The sequence below is a fragment of the Numenius arquata genome, chromosome Z, assembly GCF_964106895.1.
Source record: "Numenius arquata chromosome Z, bNumArq3.hap1.1, whole genome shotgun sequence".
Lineage (NCBI taxonomy): Eukaryota > Metazoa > Chordata > Aves > Charadriiformes > Scolopacidae > Numenius > Numenius arquata.
Genome location: NC_133616.1, coordinates 25,788,870 through 25,804,983, shown reverse-complemented (window position 1 = coordinate 25,804,983; position 16,114 = coordinate 25,788,870). Strand labels below are relative to the sequence as shown.

The following is a 16,114-nucleotide window of genomic DNA, read 5'->3' as shown; positions in this document are numbered from 1 at the left end:
AAAAATCCATTTATTCTACAAGATGGATGCATTCTGGGTGATTTTGATGACTCACTGCAGCTTTTTAAGAAAAGTAATCTCTTTCAAAGAGAGAGGCAACATTTTACCTTCTGCATTAAAAGCATATTCTGGACAAAGAATATTCAAACAACAGATTTAGAATTTTACAAACATCTCACATACAATTTTTGGGAAGGAGAAAGTGGGAAAATACTGAAATAAGATTCCCAACATATTTTAAGAGTAAGAAATACCGAATTACTCAAGGAATGAGCTCAAAATCAGCAATAGTTTAATAAACAAGGTAAGAAATATGTGACTAGGACCCTGAGTCCATACACCAGACTCTGCTACAGGATTGTTTCACAGGATGCAGTGCTGTGCGCTACGCCCAAGGACCCCAAGCCCCAGTTGCTGCTGGATCACAGTGGGGATCCTCATCAGGGTAGAACACGGGCACAGAACGTTTGTAATAATACTGAAGCCGTGAGAGCAGTTTTTCCACCACATGAGGATATTTTTCAGACAAATCATTTTTCTCTTCAGGATCACGAACAATATTAAATAGCCAAAGTCTCTTTGTTGGTGGATCAGGTGATTGAATCTTTGACTCATTGAACAAAGATGGCGGAGGAAACCAATGGCTGCAGCCTGCAGAAACAGAAACAGACCAAGAGTTAATTTTCAGATATGGAGCAGCAGTGTAGAGCTGAAGAGTTATACTGTAATCGATGAATTCACTAGGTCCTTTGATAAGCCACTGGCCAGTGACTGCTGCTGCATTCCTTAACTCTAACCCAGCACCAGAGTTTCTCTAGTCTCTCTACCTATATGGGAATCTTGTTTACACAAAAAACTCTGCCATTGGGATTCAAACTTCCATGTAACTTCATTTCATATAAATTAATTTCACGGACTTTCTTCTGGATTTCACAGAATCATAGAATCATAGAATGGAAGGGACCTTAAGATCATCGAGTTCCACCCCCCCTGCCAAGGGCAGAGACACATCCCACTAGACCAGGTTGCTCAAAGACCTATCCAACCTGGCCTTGAACACTTCCAGGGATGGGGCATCCACAGCTTCTCTGGGCAACCTGTTCCACTGCCTCACCACCTCACCACTCACAATAAAGAATTTCTTCCTGATATCTAATCTAAATCTCCCCTCTTTCAGTTTAAAACATCCTACCATTACAGTCCCTGATACAGAGTCCCTCCCCATCTCTCCTGTAGGCCCCCTTCAGGTACTGGAAGGCTGTTACAAGGTCTCCCTGGAGCCTTCTCTTCTCCAGGCTGAACAGTCTCAACTCTCTCAGCCTGTCCTCACAGCAGAGGTGCTCCAGCCCTCTGATCATCTTCGTGGCCCTTCACTAGACCCGTTCCAAGAGGTCCATGTCCTTCCTGTGCTGAAGGATCCTGATGATCCTTATGGTTCCATTTCAACTCGAGGTATTCTATGGTTCTATGATAGTTTTTCCACTACTGTGAGAGTAATTTTATACAACATATTTGCAAAATGAAAGAATATGGTTTTTGGATTTTAGAAGTGTCCCTTCTACATTTTTGCATGTGATCAAAAACCTGAGAAGTCGGCAGAATAACTAAAAGAAATGAAAATATGTTAAACAGAATTAAACTGTGTTTGGATCAGAGTCAGGTGGGAGATATGACACACTCTACAAAAATGAGTTACTTTGTTACCTGGATATCCAGTTAGTAACTTCCATTTTCCATGTCGGATTGCTGCATGCATAGATATATTGAAAAGTGTATCATCCCATGGAGAAGACTTGCTCTGTGGTAAAGTTGTCCTATTGTCAATGCCAAGACCTTAATGAAACAGTAAACTAAGTTAGGAACATTGCATATGCATGAAGTAATTTTTAGAATTCTGTCAGGAAACAAAGCAGTATCATCCATTTATTTTTATATATTGGATAAAGATTTTGTTATATATATGTGCAAAGATCTGTGCTATGATTCACTGGATATACATAACTCAGAACTTGAACTGCACCCCAAAAAGTTAGCAGTGGAAAATGTTACACCTGAGTCTGGATAACTGGACTCATTCTGTATGTGGATATTATACGTGTATCTCATATATCTATATTAATGCTCACGAATTGCTAGATTTGCTCATACAGGTGCCTATATCTTTTGCCTGTTAGGAATGTAGGGTTGAAAGATCTCCTGAATCAATGTTACTGCTGTTAATTCTCTTAGATCACTTCAGGGACCAAGTCTCAGGTCCTGCCTTGTATCCACACACAGAGAGATGTGTCTCTGGACTGAGTTGCCTACATTCATGCAGATCTGTATCTGGCCAGGGAGGTAATTCTACGGCATGACACAGCATGAAGCCTGTCTTCATGCTGTCTTTGGCAGTGTCGCATGGCGTGGCCCCATATCCAGATACTGCAGAAAACACACAAGTGTTAACTATGTGCAGATCCCCTCTCAAAAGGAAACCTGAAACTCTTTATAGGAGGGAGCTCAGAAAAAAAATTAACATGCATACACCAGGGATGATCAGGAGAACCAGTTATTTACTGAAACCAGGAGGGAGTCAGACAGACACTCCAGAAGCATACAAGCCGTCCTGCATGTCAGCTTTCATAAACAAGATAGGAGTTTAAGACAGAAAATATAAGAGTTTTACATTAACTGTACCAGTTGATACCTGTTTACTAGAAGACTACCAGAAGTTAACTCTACAATTAGAGTAGAAACAAGACATCAGGAGGTGGAGAGAGAGAAAACCAACGAATGTTGATTTTCTAGCATCTTTCAAGAGATGATTTTGAATCACTTTAGGGAATTTGAAGGACTCAACTGACAGATTTTTGCCACTGAAATGAAAAAGAGAATCCATGACATGCACAATGATCATGTGAGATCGAATATTAGAAGCAGAACGAGAGGTTTCCACAAGGAGTAAATTCTGTACATCACAGTGAGGCAAATATACATCTGATAGAAGAAAACAACAGAAAGTTTGGAAAGGAAATGCGAGGACAGAATTTCTCTATTTTTCACTATGGTCCTGCTAAGTTTCTATTTTATTATGGGGATTCACACTTCGAATCAGTTTTTCTTTAATACGCACTTTTTGTGCATACCCAAGTTCCCTGTTCAGACTTGTATAATGTCCCCAGATAAATAAGGCTATAAAAGGGAACTACTTGTTTAGAGGATGCATACACAGATTGGGGAGGACTCAGCTCACGTTAGATCACGAAGCAGTGAAGCTGATGGTAAAAAATCACAAATACCTATAAAACCAAGGAAAACTTCACAAATACCCCCAGAAGAATCTCTGCTGGAAGATAAATCCCCATACAGCCATGTGATGTCCATAACAGATATGATCAGTTTAAAGATTAATATTGCTTACTTTTCAACATCATTATATTATGTCTTACTCTGTCATACTGTTTGCTACTGGGAATACTCATCTTTGCCACTTTCTTAAAGAGCACAGTGAAAGACATTCAGCAGATCAAAAAACACCACTGTAGTTTTTAAACATCATGTCTCGAAATTACGATACTGAGGCTTAGTCTAAAGGAAAAATTATATGAGTCTGTATTCCTGGTTTTAAGGTTTAGCATGGAGAAAATGCTTCTGAGTGCTGAGCTACAGTATTTGAAGCCATAGTGTTACACAAGATAAATTATTTAAAATACGTCAAATAAACAGTATGAAAGATTGTATTTTTAGATATACTTTTCAAAACATCCTTAGAATGCCACGCATGAGACTTAAAATAAGATTCCAGAAGGTAAAATAATTTTAAAAACTCCTTATTTGGTCCAGGTAACAAACCCAAATCCCACACTAAGAAATGCTTTTACCAGAGCTTGTAATTGAAATTCTTTGGTGGAATATTATCTTTCAGCAAAATTTTTTGAAGAGAAAGAGATAAATTCCCTCAAGTTGAGCTATTATAAAGAGAACTCTGTCAGTCATGCTAACTCACCCATTGCATGCACTCATCTTCTGCCAAAGAAATGTACTGTCTATTATTCAGACAAGTGCATTGCTTCCCAGGCAGTACAGGTCAACTTTTATCAGGCATATCAGCCATGGAAAACAGACTGATGCTTGTTTGAATGTTCTCTACAGAGGGTATTTATAAGACTGCCAGCTTATTACATTATATAAGCACCAGGTACAGAACTAAGATAAATAAAAATATTGCTTGATATGAGTTCTCTTCTTTCCATGATATGACTTCCACCTTAAGCTCAGATACTCCTCCCCCTGTATTTACCTGACTTTCTCCTCTTCTTCAGCCCAGCAGTTAAGTTTCTACCTCTGTTGTCTTTCTTCAGCTTCTGCCAGTGCAGGTGAAATGCAAAATACCTGGGCAGTTTCCCCCCTTGCCGTATGGATTTTACAGGGATCTGTTTTCCAATTTGGCAGATTAAAGAAGTCACATTCTTTTTGTTTCCTTTGCAAGATAAAATGTCCATTCCCATAGCATCTAAGCAGTTTTTCTATGCATCTGCTCTAAATTGCTGTTTTTTTTTTTTTCTTCTTCATTTTCCTTATGGTTGACCAAGCAGTAACAACAACCTCATGGACAACCAGCAGTCAGAGGACAGATATCTTTTTTTGATCTGGATAATCAAGTCTGCCTTCACATGCCCACATACTCTCCCTAGCCCACATACTCTCCCTATAGACCTATATGTAAAAAATGTGATGCTTTTGCTTGTGTAAAGAGGCTAGACATTTTATTTTTCTGCTGTTTAATCACCAGTGTATCAGTGGCTAATGAAATACTAAAGCTTTGTTTTTACCTTAAAAAAAAAAACCACAGCCATTGCCACAAATTTCCTTATTTTCAAACAGAAGCCACTGTTTCCTAAAGCACACCTTCAGAGCCTCACCAGCTGCTATATTTCTTTTTAAGTAGTCTCTTGGGAAATGATACAACTTTTCTTAGTTAAGAAAGCAGTTAAAAATTTCATTCAGATATTTATTTTCAAATATTTAATGCTACAACAAATTGATCTAAACATTTTAGTGTCTTGTTTGGACTTGTAGGTCAGCAAAAAGTATTCTATAACTTTTCTATCTCTATAGAAAAAACAAGTACTTCAGAAAAGGTTGCCCCTGATAAATGACTTTGGAGTTTATATCATATTTCAAGACTCTCCTTAGTCTTAACAGCCTGAAAAATGGTTTCAGGATCAGATTTTAAAAGGCACTGAAGTGGCCAACTCCCACTACCTACAAAAGGAGTTTATTATCTAAATACTTTAAAAGCCTGGCCCTCTGCCCCTTATGAAAACTTCAGCTTAATTCTTTTCTTTCCATTATCATACATTGTTTCTGTAAACATATATGTATTCCAAAATAGGATGCAAAAGCCTAAATAACCTTCAATAGCTAATTTGTACCTTCAAGAAACTTAAGGCCAATGTCAGCATCTCTGAAAAATCTATGCAAGATGCTCAGAAAGCTCATCATAAAAATGTTAGCTTCATTTGCATAAACAATTGCCATTTTGATAATTTTAATATTCCATAGCATACTCTTCAGGCAGGACATTGAAAAATTTACTACTGGGTAAGTATATAAATAACAACCTGAATGATGACCAGCGAATACGTGGGACTTTTCTAAAGAAAAGCGAACAATCTTCCAACGCATTAGAAGCCTTGCTAATGCACAAACGTAAGTACCACAGAATCACAGAATCTTCTTGGTTGGAAGGGACTTTTGAGATCATTGAGTCCAAGGGAAAGTAATGAACATGGAGAAAGAAGACTCTCCTCACTCTGCATACACAAAAGAACATGCTCTGGACAAGCTATTGCTGTTTAGGGAAGAGTTTGCCAAGTTGTAGTTAACAGGTAATGTCCAGCAGCAGAAAAGCAAAACCACCATTAGAAGTGGCAAAGAATGGGACATTATGCCACCACCTAGGTCCTTGTTTTGCCACACACATGATACTGTGCAGTTTTGATCCCAATTTTGCACAGCAGACAAAGGAAAAACCATACAAAATACAAAGAAATATGACAAGGAAGATTAAAGCTATGGAACAGCTTCTGTGCAAAGAATGACTAAATAGATAGTGCTCTTCATCCTGAAAGATGGACAACTGATGAGGGACAGGACAGAGGTCTATCAAATTATGTGTAGCCATGACAACCTGAATAAGAAACTGGTCTTTTCTAATAAAATAGAATAATCAAATAAATTATGAAGCTGCATATTGTAAATAAACGAGAGTATATACTTCTTATCACAAACCAAACTCAAGTGTGGAATTCCTTTCCACAGGATGCTGTGGATGCCAGAAGTTCATGCAGGTTGAGTGATATAAAACAGTTCACAAAGTGGAAGAAAAATCCATCAAGGATTCTTATACCCAAAATCACAACCTAAAGATCAGGGGCTCCATTAGCTGCAGGTTGTGGGGGAATGCAAGAGAAGTATATTTATGTGCTTGCCCTCATGCTGTTCTTCCTACACAACTGCTACTCTTCGAAATAGAATAATGAGCTAGACAGATTTTTGGCCTGATCATACACAAGATGTGTTACCAAATTACTTTCAGTTCAGGACAAGCTAAATATTTTGTTTACAAAAGAAAGTGCTATGTCGAAGCAGATTTATGCAACCCTTTTTATAATATTAATCTCTGTCTGTATTGAACTGAAAGGGTCAAAGCTTTCACAAAAGGTAAGTACAGAATCACAGAATCATAGAATATCTCAAGTTGGAAGGTACCTATAAGTATCTTCAAGGACTCACAGGATTACCAAAAACTAAACTGTATGACTAAGACCATTGTCCAGACACATGACATGTCCATAGACATGAGCCTGGTGCCATGACCACTTCCCTGGGGAGCCTGAACCAGTGATGGACCACATTCTCTGAGAAGAACCTTTTCCTAATGTCCAATCTGCCCTTCCCCTGACGCAGTTTCATTCCATTTCCTCCTGTCTTGTTGCTGGTCGCCAGTGAGAGGAGATCAGCATCTCCCCCGCTGTTGTCTCCCTTGAGGAAGGTGTAGACTGTGATGAGATCACCCTCAGCCTGCTCTTTTCCAAGCTGAGCAACCCAAGTGACCTCAACCACTCCTCTTAAGTCTTGCCCTTGAGACCTTTCACCATCTTGGTTGTCCTCCTCTATAAGTATAAATGATTCAGATTCAGGTTTAACTGTAGTTTTACAAACACATGAACACCATGAATAGCATATCTAGTTTACTTTCAGTGCTATTCTTAAAAGGAGGGATAGCATAAAGAAATTAGAATAATAATTTGTATTAGCAATGGCTTCCAGCATGCAGATGAATCCGTATCACTGTAGACCAGTCAGTTATTTGCTTAAGGCTTGTTTTTCATTTATACCAGAACATAAATCGAGAGTGAAATAATTGAAATAATGGATTCACACCAGATTTATACTACTGTGATTGAGACCAGAATCTAATACTTACATTATTTCCTGCTTTAGTCATACAGTTTTAAATTTAAAAAAAGCCCCTACAACTTACACAAACGGTACAAGATGACAGGTTTTGCTATACTGAAGAAATTATTTGGTACATTCAATCCAGCTGTGTGCCCCAAGAAGTAATTAATAAATGATGATTCGAAGTAAAACAGAAAAGATAAATCAAAGCTACTTACTTTGCCAAGCAATCTGTTCTTTCAGTTCACTTTTTAACTATAGGGAAGATCATAAAAAATGATGAAATGTGCCTAGCACTGTTTTTTCCCTGCTAGCCTTCCAAAAAAGCTCTTCTGACTTCATTCAGTATCCCATGTGTACTCCGGACTTCATACATCATTTAGGTTAGGTGGGGAGCTCTTCCAGAGAAATAAACTGTCTTCCTATGTATTTTTGCATATACTTACAATAGCCTTCTGCTTAACTCATTAGTTCACTATCCAACTGGGCAATGATTTCTGGGGGCAGGAAACAGGAAGAAACATTTCTTCACATTTCTTCCCTGGTGATCAATGTATGCTTGAGAATCAATCATCTATTCCTTGGCTCATACAATCCTAGTTACCTACCAGAAACTTTATCTAAAATAAAAAAATGTGAATTTATTTGACAACCATGAAAAAGACAAAAATGTCTGAAAACCCATTTATTATCTGTGTAACTCAAAACCTTTTAAATTCTTCTACTACTGCTGTACACCAAAATAACTTTGTGACCCTTTGATGCCTCCAATGCTATACGGTAATAAAAGAAAAAAAAAGAAGGATTGATCAAGTTTTACTACATTTTAAAGCTTTAGATGTCTTATCAGAAGCTCTCTACTCTTCCTCGTGTATGGTGCCCATAAATCCAACTTGTTTATTGTTCTAAGTCTTATGATGTTCCTGACAGGTTTCACTGATACTTTCTGAAATATTTATTATTCAATCAAGAGAAAATACTAAAAAACCCACCCATTTGCAAGCAAAATAAAATGCTTATTTTATTTTGCAAGCAAAATAAATGCAAGCAAAATAAAAAAAAAACAGCAAAGACAACAACAAAAGGCCACTGCAACACAGTACTCAGTAGGTAGACTGGAAAACTCAGATCTGTCAGCATCTTTGTAAATACTTCCTATGATTCATTTTAGTCTTTTGCTTTCTACTTTGCAAGGCAAGTATTTCAAGTACCACATAATCTGTAACAAAAAAAAGATTAAGGATAGTCAACAGCCATATTGTGTAAATTTGCAAGGTTAAAAAAAAAGTACAATCTCAATTTTTTCTTTAAAAGAAAGGCTTATTCTTTAGATCAATCTAAAAGATAAATTTGTGGAAACATTTTATTAAATGCAATAAATTTCTTAAGAGTATATTCATTTTACCTTAGTGATGTAATTTTTAATCATAAGAAGGAAGAAGATAAACTGTAGTTTTTCATCTGAGATTTAAAAAGGGAATATCTAGGGGAACGCATATGATATATCGAGATATATATGATATTTGCACAGATATAATAAGCATAGATCAATTAGTCTTCTCATTCCTCTAACTCTCCTTCTTCTTTCCTTCAATGAGACCAACTCAAGCAATTGGTAGAAACCTAAAATGTGGAGATATAAATAGACAGTATATCTAAAAATAAAATACTCTGCCTTCAGTCTATGATTAAGATGATGAAAACGATCCATGATGAGAAGTTTTCTTCGTTGGTAAGAGATCAAAGGGCACACAGTTCTCTCTAACATGCCATTTAGCGAGGTTCCAACCACAAAATTTAAAGGGTCCAGAACAGTATTGCTTGAAGTATGCTATATTTCTGTACACTGTGGTCTACAATACTAGTGTGCAGGGAAGCAATGTTGGGCACTGGAGAGCGATTTTCGAGAAAGACAAAAGAATGTTAATTTATTATTTATTTGGGAGACAGAGCCCTGCCCAAAGAGTTAATGTAAACGGACTAAGTAATTGCCAGATTGGCTATGCCTCTACAGTTTTCCAATATCCTACACAGTAACAAAAACATTTATAAGCAGCTACGTATAATTAGTGCCCTTTATGGACAGCAGAACAAACAAAGCTTCTATCTTTGTTTCTTGATCTGCAAAACAAGGACATTAGAAGTTATCTCCCTTTTGCAGTATATTTCCCAAAGGAAAAAGTGAAAAATACCAGTATTCTCTGTAGTTAAACTTCTATTTATGGTAATATAATGTAGCAGCAGATTCAGCCATATGACAGGGAAAATACAATCACAGAAAGCTCCAAGCTTAATTGTAACCTGCTTTGATGGAGTGCAAATTAGAAACACATCTGAAACAAATAATAAACAGGTGCTACTGTTTTGCAGGTGTAAAGTACATTTAAGAGCTTTCAGCCAAAGCAGGAATATTACCAACATTTCCTGTAACACAAGCTTGTGGGCATTTTGCACTACCTGGGTGTCTAAATAGTTTGATAACTTGCAGTTTACAATGTATACTGGATAAAAGGATTCCCTAGGTATTCTCTTGGTAACTAAAAATTATCTCTGTAGTTCTCAAGACTCCTATTTCAGTATTAATTTTGTCTGGCTATGCAACACTCCCTATCACTTATTTGGTTACTCCACTCCAATATTCAAATAATACTTAACAGGATCCACATAGAACAAAAGTTTATTTCTCGTATCACATGTCCATCTAGACCAAGAGACTAAGCAACCATGGGACAAGAGGAAAAATCCTCATATGGATAGAAAAGCATCTAATAAAATGGGAGCAAAAGCTTTGATTTCACAGTGGAGAGACCACCATTGGATTCCTAAATGAATTCGGGCTGGGACCCATACTGTTGAACAATATGTTCAAATACGTTTTAGAATATCCAAAAGACCAGGAAAAGGGACTAAACAGTGAGATTACAAAGTCTGTGGATGACAAAAAATGATTTAAAGCTGACTGTAAATAATGACAGAAGGCCCTCATGAAACTGGGTGAGTAGGCATTAAAATAGGCAATGATAAAGTGATGCATGTGTGAAATAACAATCCTAACTTCCCATATAAAATGATGGTCTGTGTGTCACCCATGATTGTCCAAGAGTGAAATGAATTATTAGAAAAGGATTAATGAACAAAGCAAAAAGCTCTATGCAACTGGAAACCGGTACTTCTGGTCTTCACATCTCAAAGAGAATACAGTACGACTGAAACCAGTTACAAAGTTGGGTCAAGTGCAGTCCCTCATGAACTAAAATCTGCTGCTAGATGTACGTTCTCCTTAATTAAATTCGAATGTTCTAGGGAACTCCAGGGCCCAGTCTGCTTCCATCACCTGCATGAGCAGAGGAAGGTCCTTCCCATTTTGTGTGATGTTGAGCCAAATGCAATCAAAGAATTAAAACCTTACTGTTTTAATTGACAGGACATATCAACATAACACACAGTTTGAGTGCTTACTACTCAGACCTCATGAAGTATCTTGAGTGAAACCACATCATCTTTGTAGTTGCTGGTATATTCAGTGCTACTACAGCCTCTATCTGACCTGACTAGACATCATTCGCAATGCAGAATGGCGCTACTGCACAGCACGTACCCACAGTGAGAAAACCTCAAACATGCTGAAAGACTGGATGAGACATAAATTCTTTACCCAGGAAATTCATCGTCTGCTTTTGCCAGTAACAGTCATGTTCCAAATGGACTAAACTACGTTCTCTGAACACATATAATCTTGGCTACATCTTCAAATTCAATTACATGACTTTTTTTTTTTCAATCACTGAGGATGTTTCGTGGAAAAACTCCATGTTACTCTATCGCTTTGCAAAATCTTCTTTTAATAGCACCTCAGCTTGTTGCTATCAGAACAGCCAGAACACCACTCTGAGCTGCTGGCCCCCTGCTGTCCTTACCCTTGTGATAAAAAACATTTCATTTCATCAGGAGGCATCACACAAGCCGTAATTGTCACTAAGGCAGCACTGCAATAAAGTCCTGCAAAGACTCTGGGGAGAATCGTTGGGAGCGGTCATGTTTTCAGACATATCTCTGCTAACGGAGGCTGAAGAGACACATACAGAGCTATAGGTATGACAAGAGGCACCTACCACAGGATTCTGTCAGTTATGCCCTCAGAGCAAGGAACATAGCCATAACAAGGTTGCAACCAATAGCCAAAAGGCAAAAAACTACTGAACTGTAGAAATTAGTGCTTGCAGTCAGGCAGCTTTAGGGAATGAAGTGGCACTTATGCATATGTCCAAAAAAAGATACTGCATTTTAAATATTTCAATCTTGTGAATACAGATCATCAGCTCACTGAAGACTGTCACTCCAGGAAGACAGGCTTTCAAAAGGTAGTGTCATTTGGCAATGACAAATCTCAAGGGGATAAATTAGATGTTCAATTTTTGTTTTTAATTCTGCTGAGATTATACTCTGAAACATCATGAGTGATTAAAAAAAAAAAAAAAAGCTTCTTTACTTTGTAAAAATGTGTTATTAGAGAGGAGTGAACAACTCCGGATGTCACAGAGTAGAATTCTGCTTAATAGTTGAACCAAACACTGGGAAAAAACCACTGAGGCTACTTCTACTAGAACTTAAAAGCAACAAACAATAACTGGTATTATTTTCATAGTAAGGCGATGCATATGCCTCCCTGCCTCTTGTGATCTGATTAGTAGTCTATAAAAACCACAGAGGAGATCCCCAGACAGAAGTCTGGGCCCGGTGAACCAAAACCCACTTATATGTGAAACCCAAACAGAAGAAGAGTATTTTCTAGTATGTTCACTATCCTCTTTAAAATCAACATACTATTTTAACCACTCAAGAAATCCCTGTTGGATTCACCAGCTTCTATATATTGTCAGAAAAATGGTAGCGGTATTGTTTTCCCACTGCTTCCATTAGCATAAATCAAAGGTTTTGCACATCACTTCTGTTCTAATGTAAATCATTTGACTCTACTATCAGGATTTAAAACATTTACTTACATGATGCCTATTAAATAGAGAAGAAAGAACACCCAAACTGTTCAAAGATCACAGGTGATTACTTTTCTATCAATAGACATGCAGACTCCTCCAAAACACCCTAGGTTGGTTTTGCACTACAACAGTAGAAGCAGCAGGTAAAATATCACAGACTTCCTTAAATATTATGGAACTCCACATAAAAATTACCTTCATGAAAGTAGTCTTCAACCTCCTAGAAATCTCATCACACGCATACACACAAAGCCTTCATGATTGGCAGGCTCACTGTCCCATACTAATGCTCAGCTGTGGAACAGCAGGAGGTCTGTTAGGGCTTGAAAAAACCCACACCAAAACTCATGAAAACCCTTCCATTAATTCCAGTGGGCTCTGGTTCAGACTGGTTAAGCATCAGTAGTAACAAACAAGGACTTTACACGCTACCAGCTTCTCTTAATCAAGCAAATGAACCTAAATTCCCCTTAATCCATCCAGTTCAGTAGACACAGTGTGTTTTCCACGAAACCTTTATATGAAAGGCTTCTCCACTTGTATTCACAACAATAATTTCGGGCTACAACACATATGTTTTAAACACACACACGCTCCCCAAATTATCATCAAATTAAAGTGACTCTGAAATCAAAACAAGTTTATCGATTCCCAGAACAAAAATTAAAGAAAATAATAATTAAAAAAAAATTAGTAACAGCACACAATCCCATGAATGTTACCAAGACCTGAGGCTTATGGATGAGCAGAGAAAACAGAATTCCAGAGCCATTTTCCCCACTGCAAAATCCATGTGACTAAGCTCAGAAGTTAAGACCTAGAAATTGTTTACTTAAACATATCACTTGATCTTCCTTGCTGCACTGAAACAGCAGAATAAAGGCAGACGTCAGGTAACAGGCACCCAAACACTTGGTTCATTATAGGAACATGCAGCCAGAAAGGGAAACACAAACTTGAGAAATGGACCATAACTTCACTGCAGTAAAACTCAGAAAGCCATCCTATAACTTTTCTTTGTGGTCAGTGCTGCTTCCCACAACCACATCTTCTCAACTTTCCTCTGACAGCATTTTTCCAACCATCCAATAGTTTCCTCTCTAAAGAACGACATTGTCAGTTCACACTGAAAGCCCTAGATAACTGCATGCTATATAAATTATTGTTTGTCCACTAAAGCAATTAGAAACAGATGCCAATTTGATGCTGAACTTATTTAATTTTCAGTAAATTGGAATTAAAGAAAAGATTCAGACCAATTAAATCATAGAATGGTTAGAGTTGGAAGAGACCATAAAGATCATCTAGCTCCAACCCCCTTGCCATGGGCAGGAACACCTCCCACTAGATCAGGTTGCTCAAAGACCTATCCAACCTGGCCTTGAACACTTCCAGGGATGGGGCATCCACAGCTCTGGGCAACCTGTTCCACTGCCTCACCACCTCACCACTCACAATAAAGAATTTCTTCCTGATATCTAATCTAAATCTCCCCTATTTCAGTTTAAAACATCCTACCATTACAGTCCCTGATACAGAGTCCCTCCCCATCTCTCCTGTAGGCCCCCTTCAGGTACTGGAAGGCTGTTACAAGGTCTCCCTGGAGCCTTTTCTTCTCCAGGCTGAACAGTCTCAACTCTCTCAGCCTGTCCTCACAGCAGAGGTGCTCCAGCCCTCTGATCATCTTCGTGGCCCTCTGCTGGACCCGTTCCAACAGGTCCATGTCCTTCCTGTGTTGAGGACTCCAGAGCTGGACACAGTACTTCAGGTGGTGTCTCACGAGAGCAGAATAGAGGGGCAGAATCACCTCCCTCGACCTGCTGGCCGTGCTTCTTTTGATGCAGCCCACGATGTGGTTGGCTTTCTGGGCTGCAAGTGCACATTGCCAGCTCATGTTGAGCTTCTCATCCATGAACACTCCCAAGTCCTTTTCCTGAGGGCTGCTCTCCAGCCATTCTCCACCCAACCTGTATTTGTGCCTGGGATTATAACGTCCCAGGTGCAGGACACTGTACTTGGCTTGGTTGAACTTCATGAGGTTTGCACGGGCCCACCTCTCAAGCCTGTCCAGGTCCTTCTGGATGGCATCCCTTCCCTCCAGCATGTCGACCGCGCCACACAGCTTGGTGTCATCCGCAAACTTGCTGAGGGTGCACTCAGTCCCACTGTCCATGTCCCTGACAAAGATGTTGAACAGCACTGGCCCCAGTACCAATCCCAAAGGAACGCCACCCATCATTGGCCACCACTTGGACATTGAACCGTTGACCGCAACCCTTTGAGTGCGGCCATCCATCCAGTTCCTTATCCAACGAGTGGTCTATCCATCAAATCCATGACCTTCCAATTTTGAGACCAGGATGTCATGCGGGACAGTGTCAAATGCTTTGCAAAAGTCCAGGTAGATGACATCTGTTGCTCTCCCCTTGTCTACTAATGTTGTGGCAATATTGTAAAAGGCCACCAAATTTGTCAGGCATGACTTGCCCTTGATGAAGCCATGTTGACTGTCACCAATCACCTCCTTATTTTCCACGTGCCTTAGCAGTGATTCCAGGATGACCTGCTTCATGATCTTGCCGGGCTCAGAGGTGTGACTGACTGGTCTGTAGTTCCTCGGGTCTTCCTTTTTTCCCTTTTTGAAAATGGGGGTTATGTTTCCGCTTTTCCAGTCAGCAATGTTTAACTCCCATACATTTTTAATAAAAAGAAAATAAATGGAAAACTAAGGGTTAAATTCACATGAGGATGTACCTGAGAAAAGGAGAGGTTTTGTCCCTCTTCCAAAACTGGGGATAGGTTTCTAGGTTTTGGGAACCCAAATTCACGCCCTGACTTACCCTGGTGGTTAGAAAGGGTCTTTAACCGTCATTGCCCATCTTTCAGGTGAGATTTCTCCCCAACAGACTGTATGAAACTTTAGGATGCAGGTTTTCCACATATTTTCCATTTCACATCATATAATGCATACAAATATTTTGAATAACAACACAGAAAATAAGCCTTTAACTTGGTGATGGGATATCTGGATGAGTTTGGGTAACCTCAATTTCCACTTATACCGAATTTGTACATAAAACTGAATTTTTCTAAGAAAGTAAGCAAATTTAGTGGGTACACCAGTTGGAACAGATTTGTAACTTTTTACTATCTTCTAAATTTTAGTTCAATGACCTACGTGTTTTTCTAGCATCCATAGATGCAAAATATTCTGTAGGCACAGGGTGGTTTTCATTTGCAAGCAGTCTGGTCTATAGTTTGATTTGCAGGCAGTCTACAAATACATCCAAATGAGGGACTCTACACTACACCATAAAAACCAGAATGGTACATGAAAAAAATATCCAGATTTCCTTTGGTATTTCCCAGTTTGGAAGTACCTGGATTTGGGGAGAAAAAAAAAAGAGGTGGCAGGAATGCATATACCGTTTCTAGTGAAGGCCATTTTAGCAATTGGAAAGCTGTACTCTTCCATTGTTCAGCTGCATACATAATAAAAGTAGTATGAATCTATGGCTTGGGTCAGAAATTACACTTGATTTCCATTCTATTTGAATTTCTTTGCTTTATGTTTTTGGATTAATCACCAACATGCTTGACTTCAACATTAGATTTTTTTTCCTCCTAAATGTCAGGAAATAACATATTGAACATGGTTCAAGTTTTTAATA

General features: G+C 38.6%; 1 protein-coding gene across 1 annotated transcript in view; it reads right to left on the bottom strand.

The window, feature by feature from the left end:
* Window positions 1-271: 271 nt before the first annotated feature.
* ARSB (arylsulfatase B) overlaps window positions 272-16,114 on the bottom strand; it is a 68,183-nt gene continuing 52,340 nt past the window's right edge. The window contains exons 7-8 of the mRNA XM_074166220.1: window positions 1,705-1,833; window positions 272-651 (exon numbers count right to left, since the gene is read on the bottom strand). Coding sequence (XP_074022321.1) covers window positions 386-651; window positions 1,705-1,833 — 395 coding nt within the window. The 3' untranslated portion in view covers window positions 272-385. The remainder of the gene's footprint in view (window positions 652-1,704; window positions 1,834-16,114) is intronic.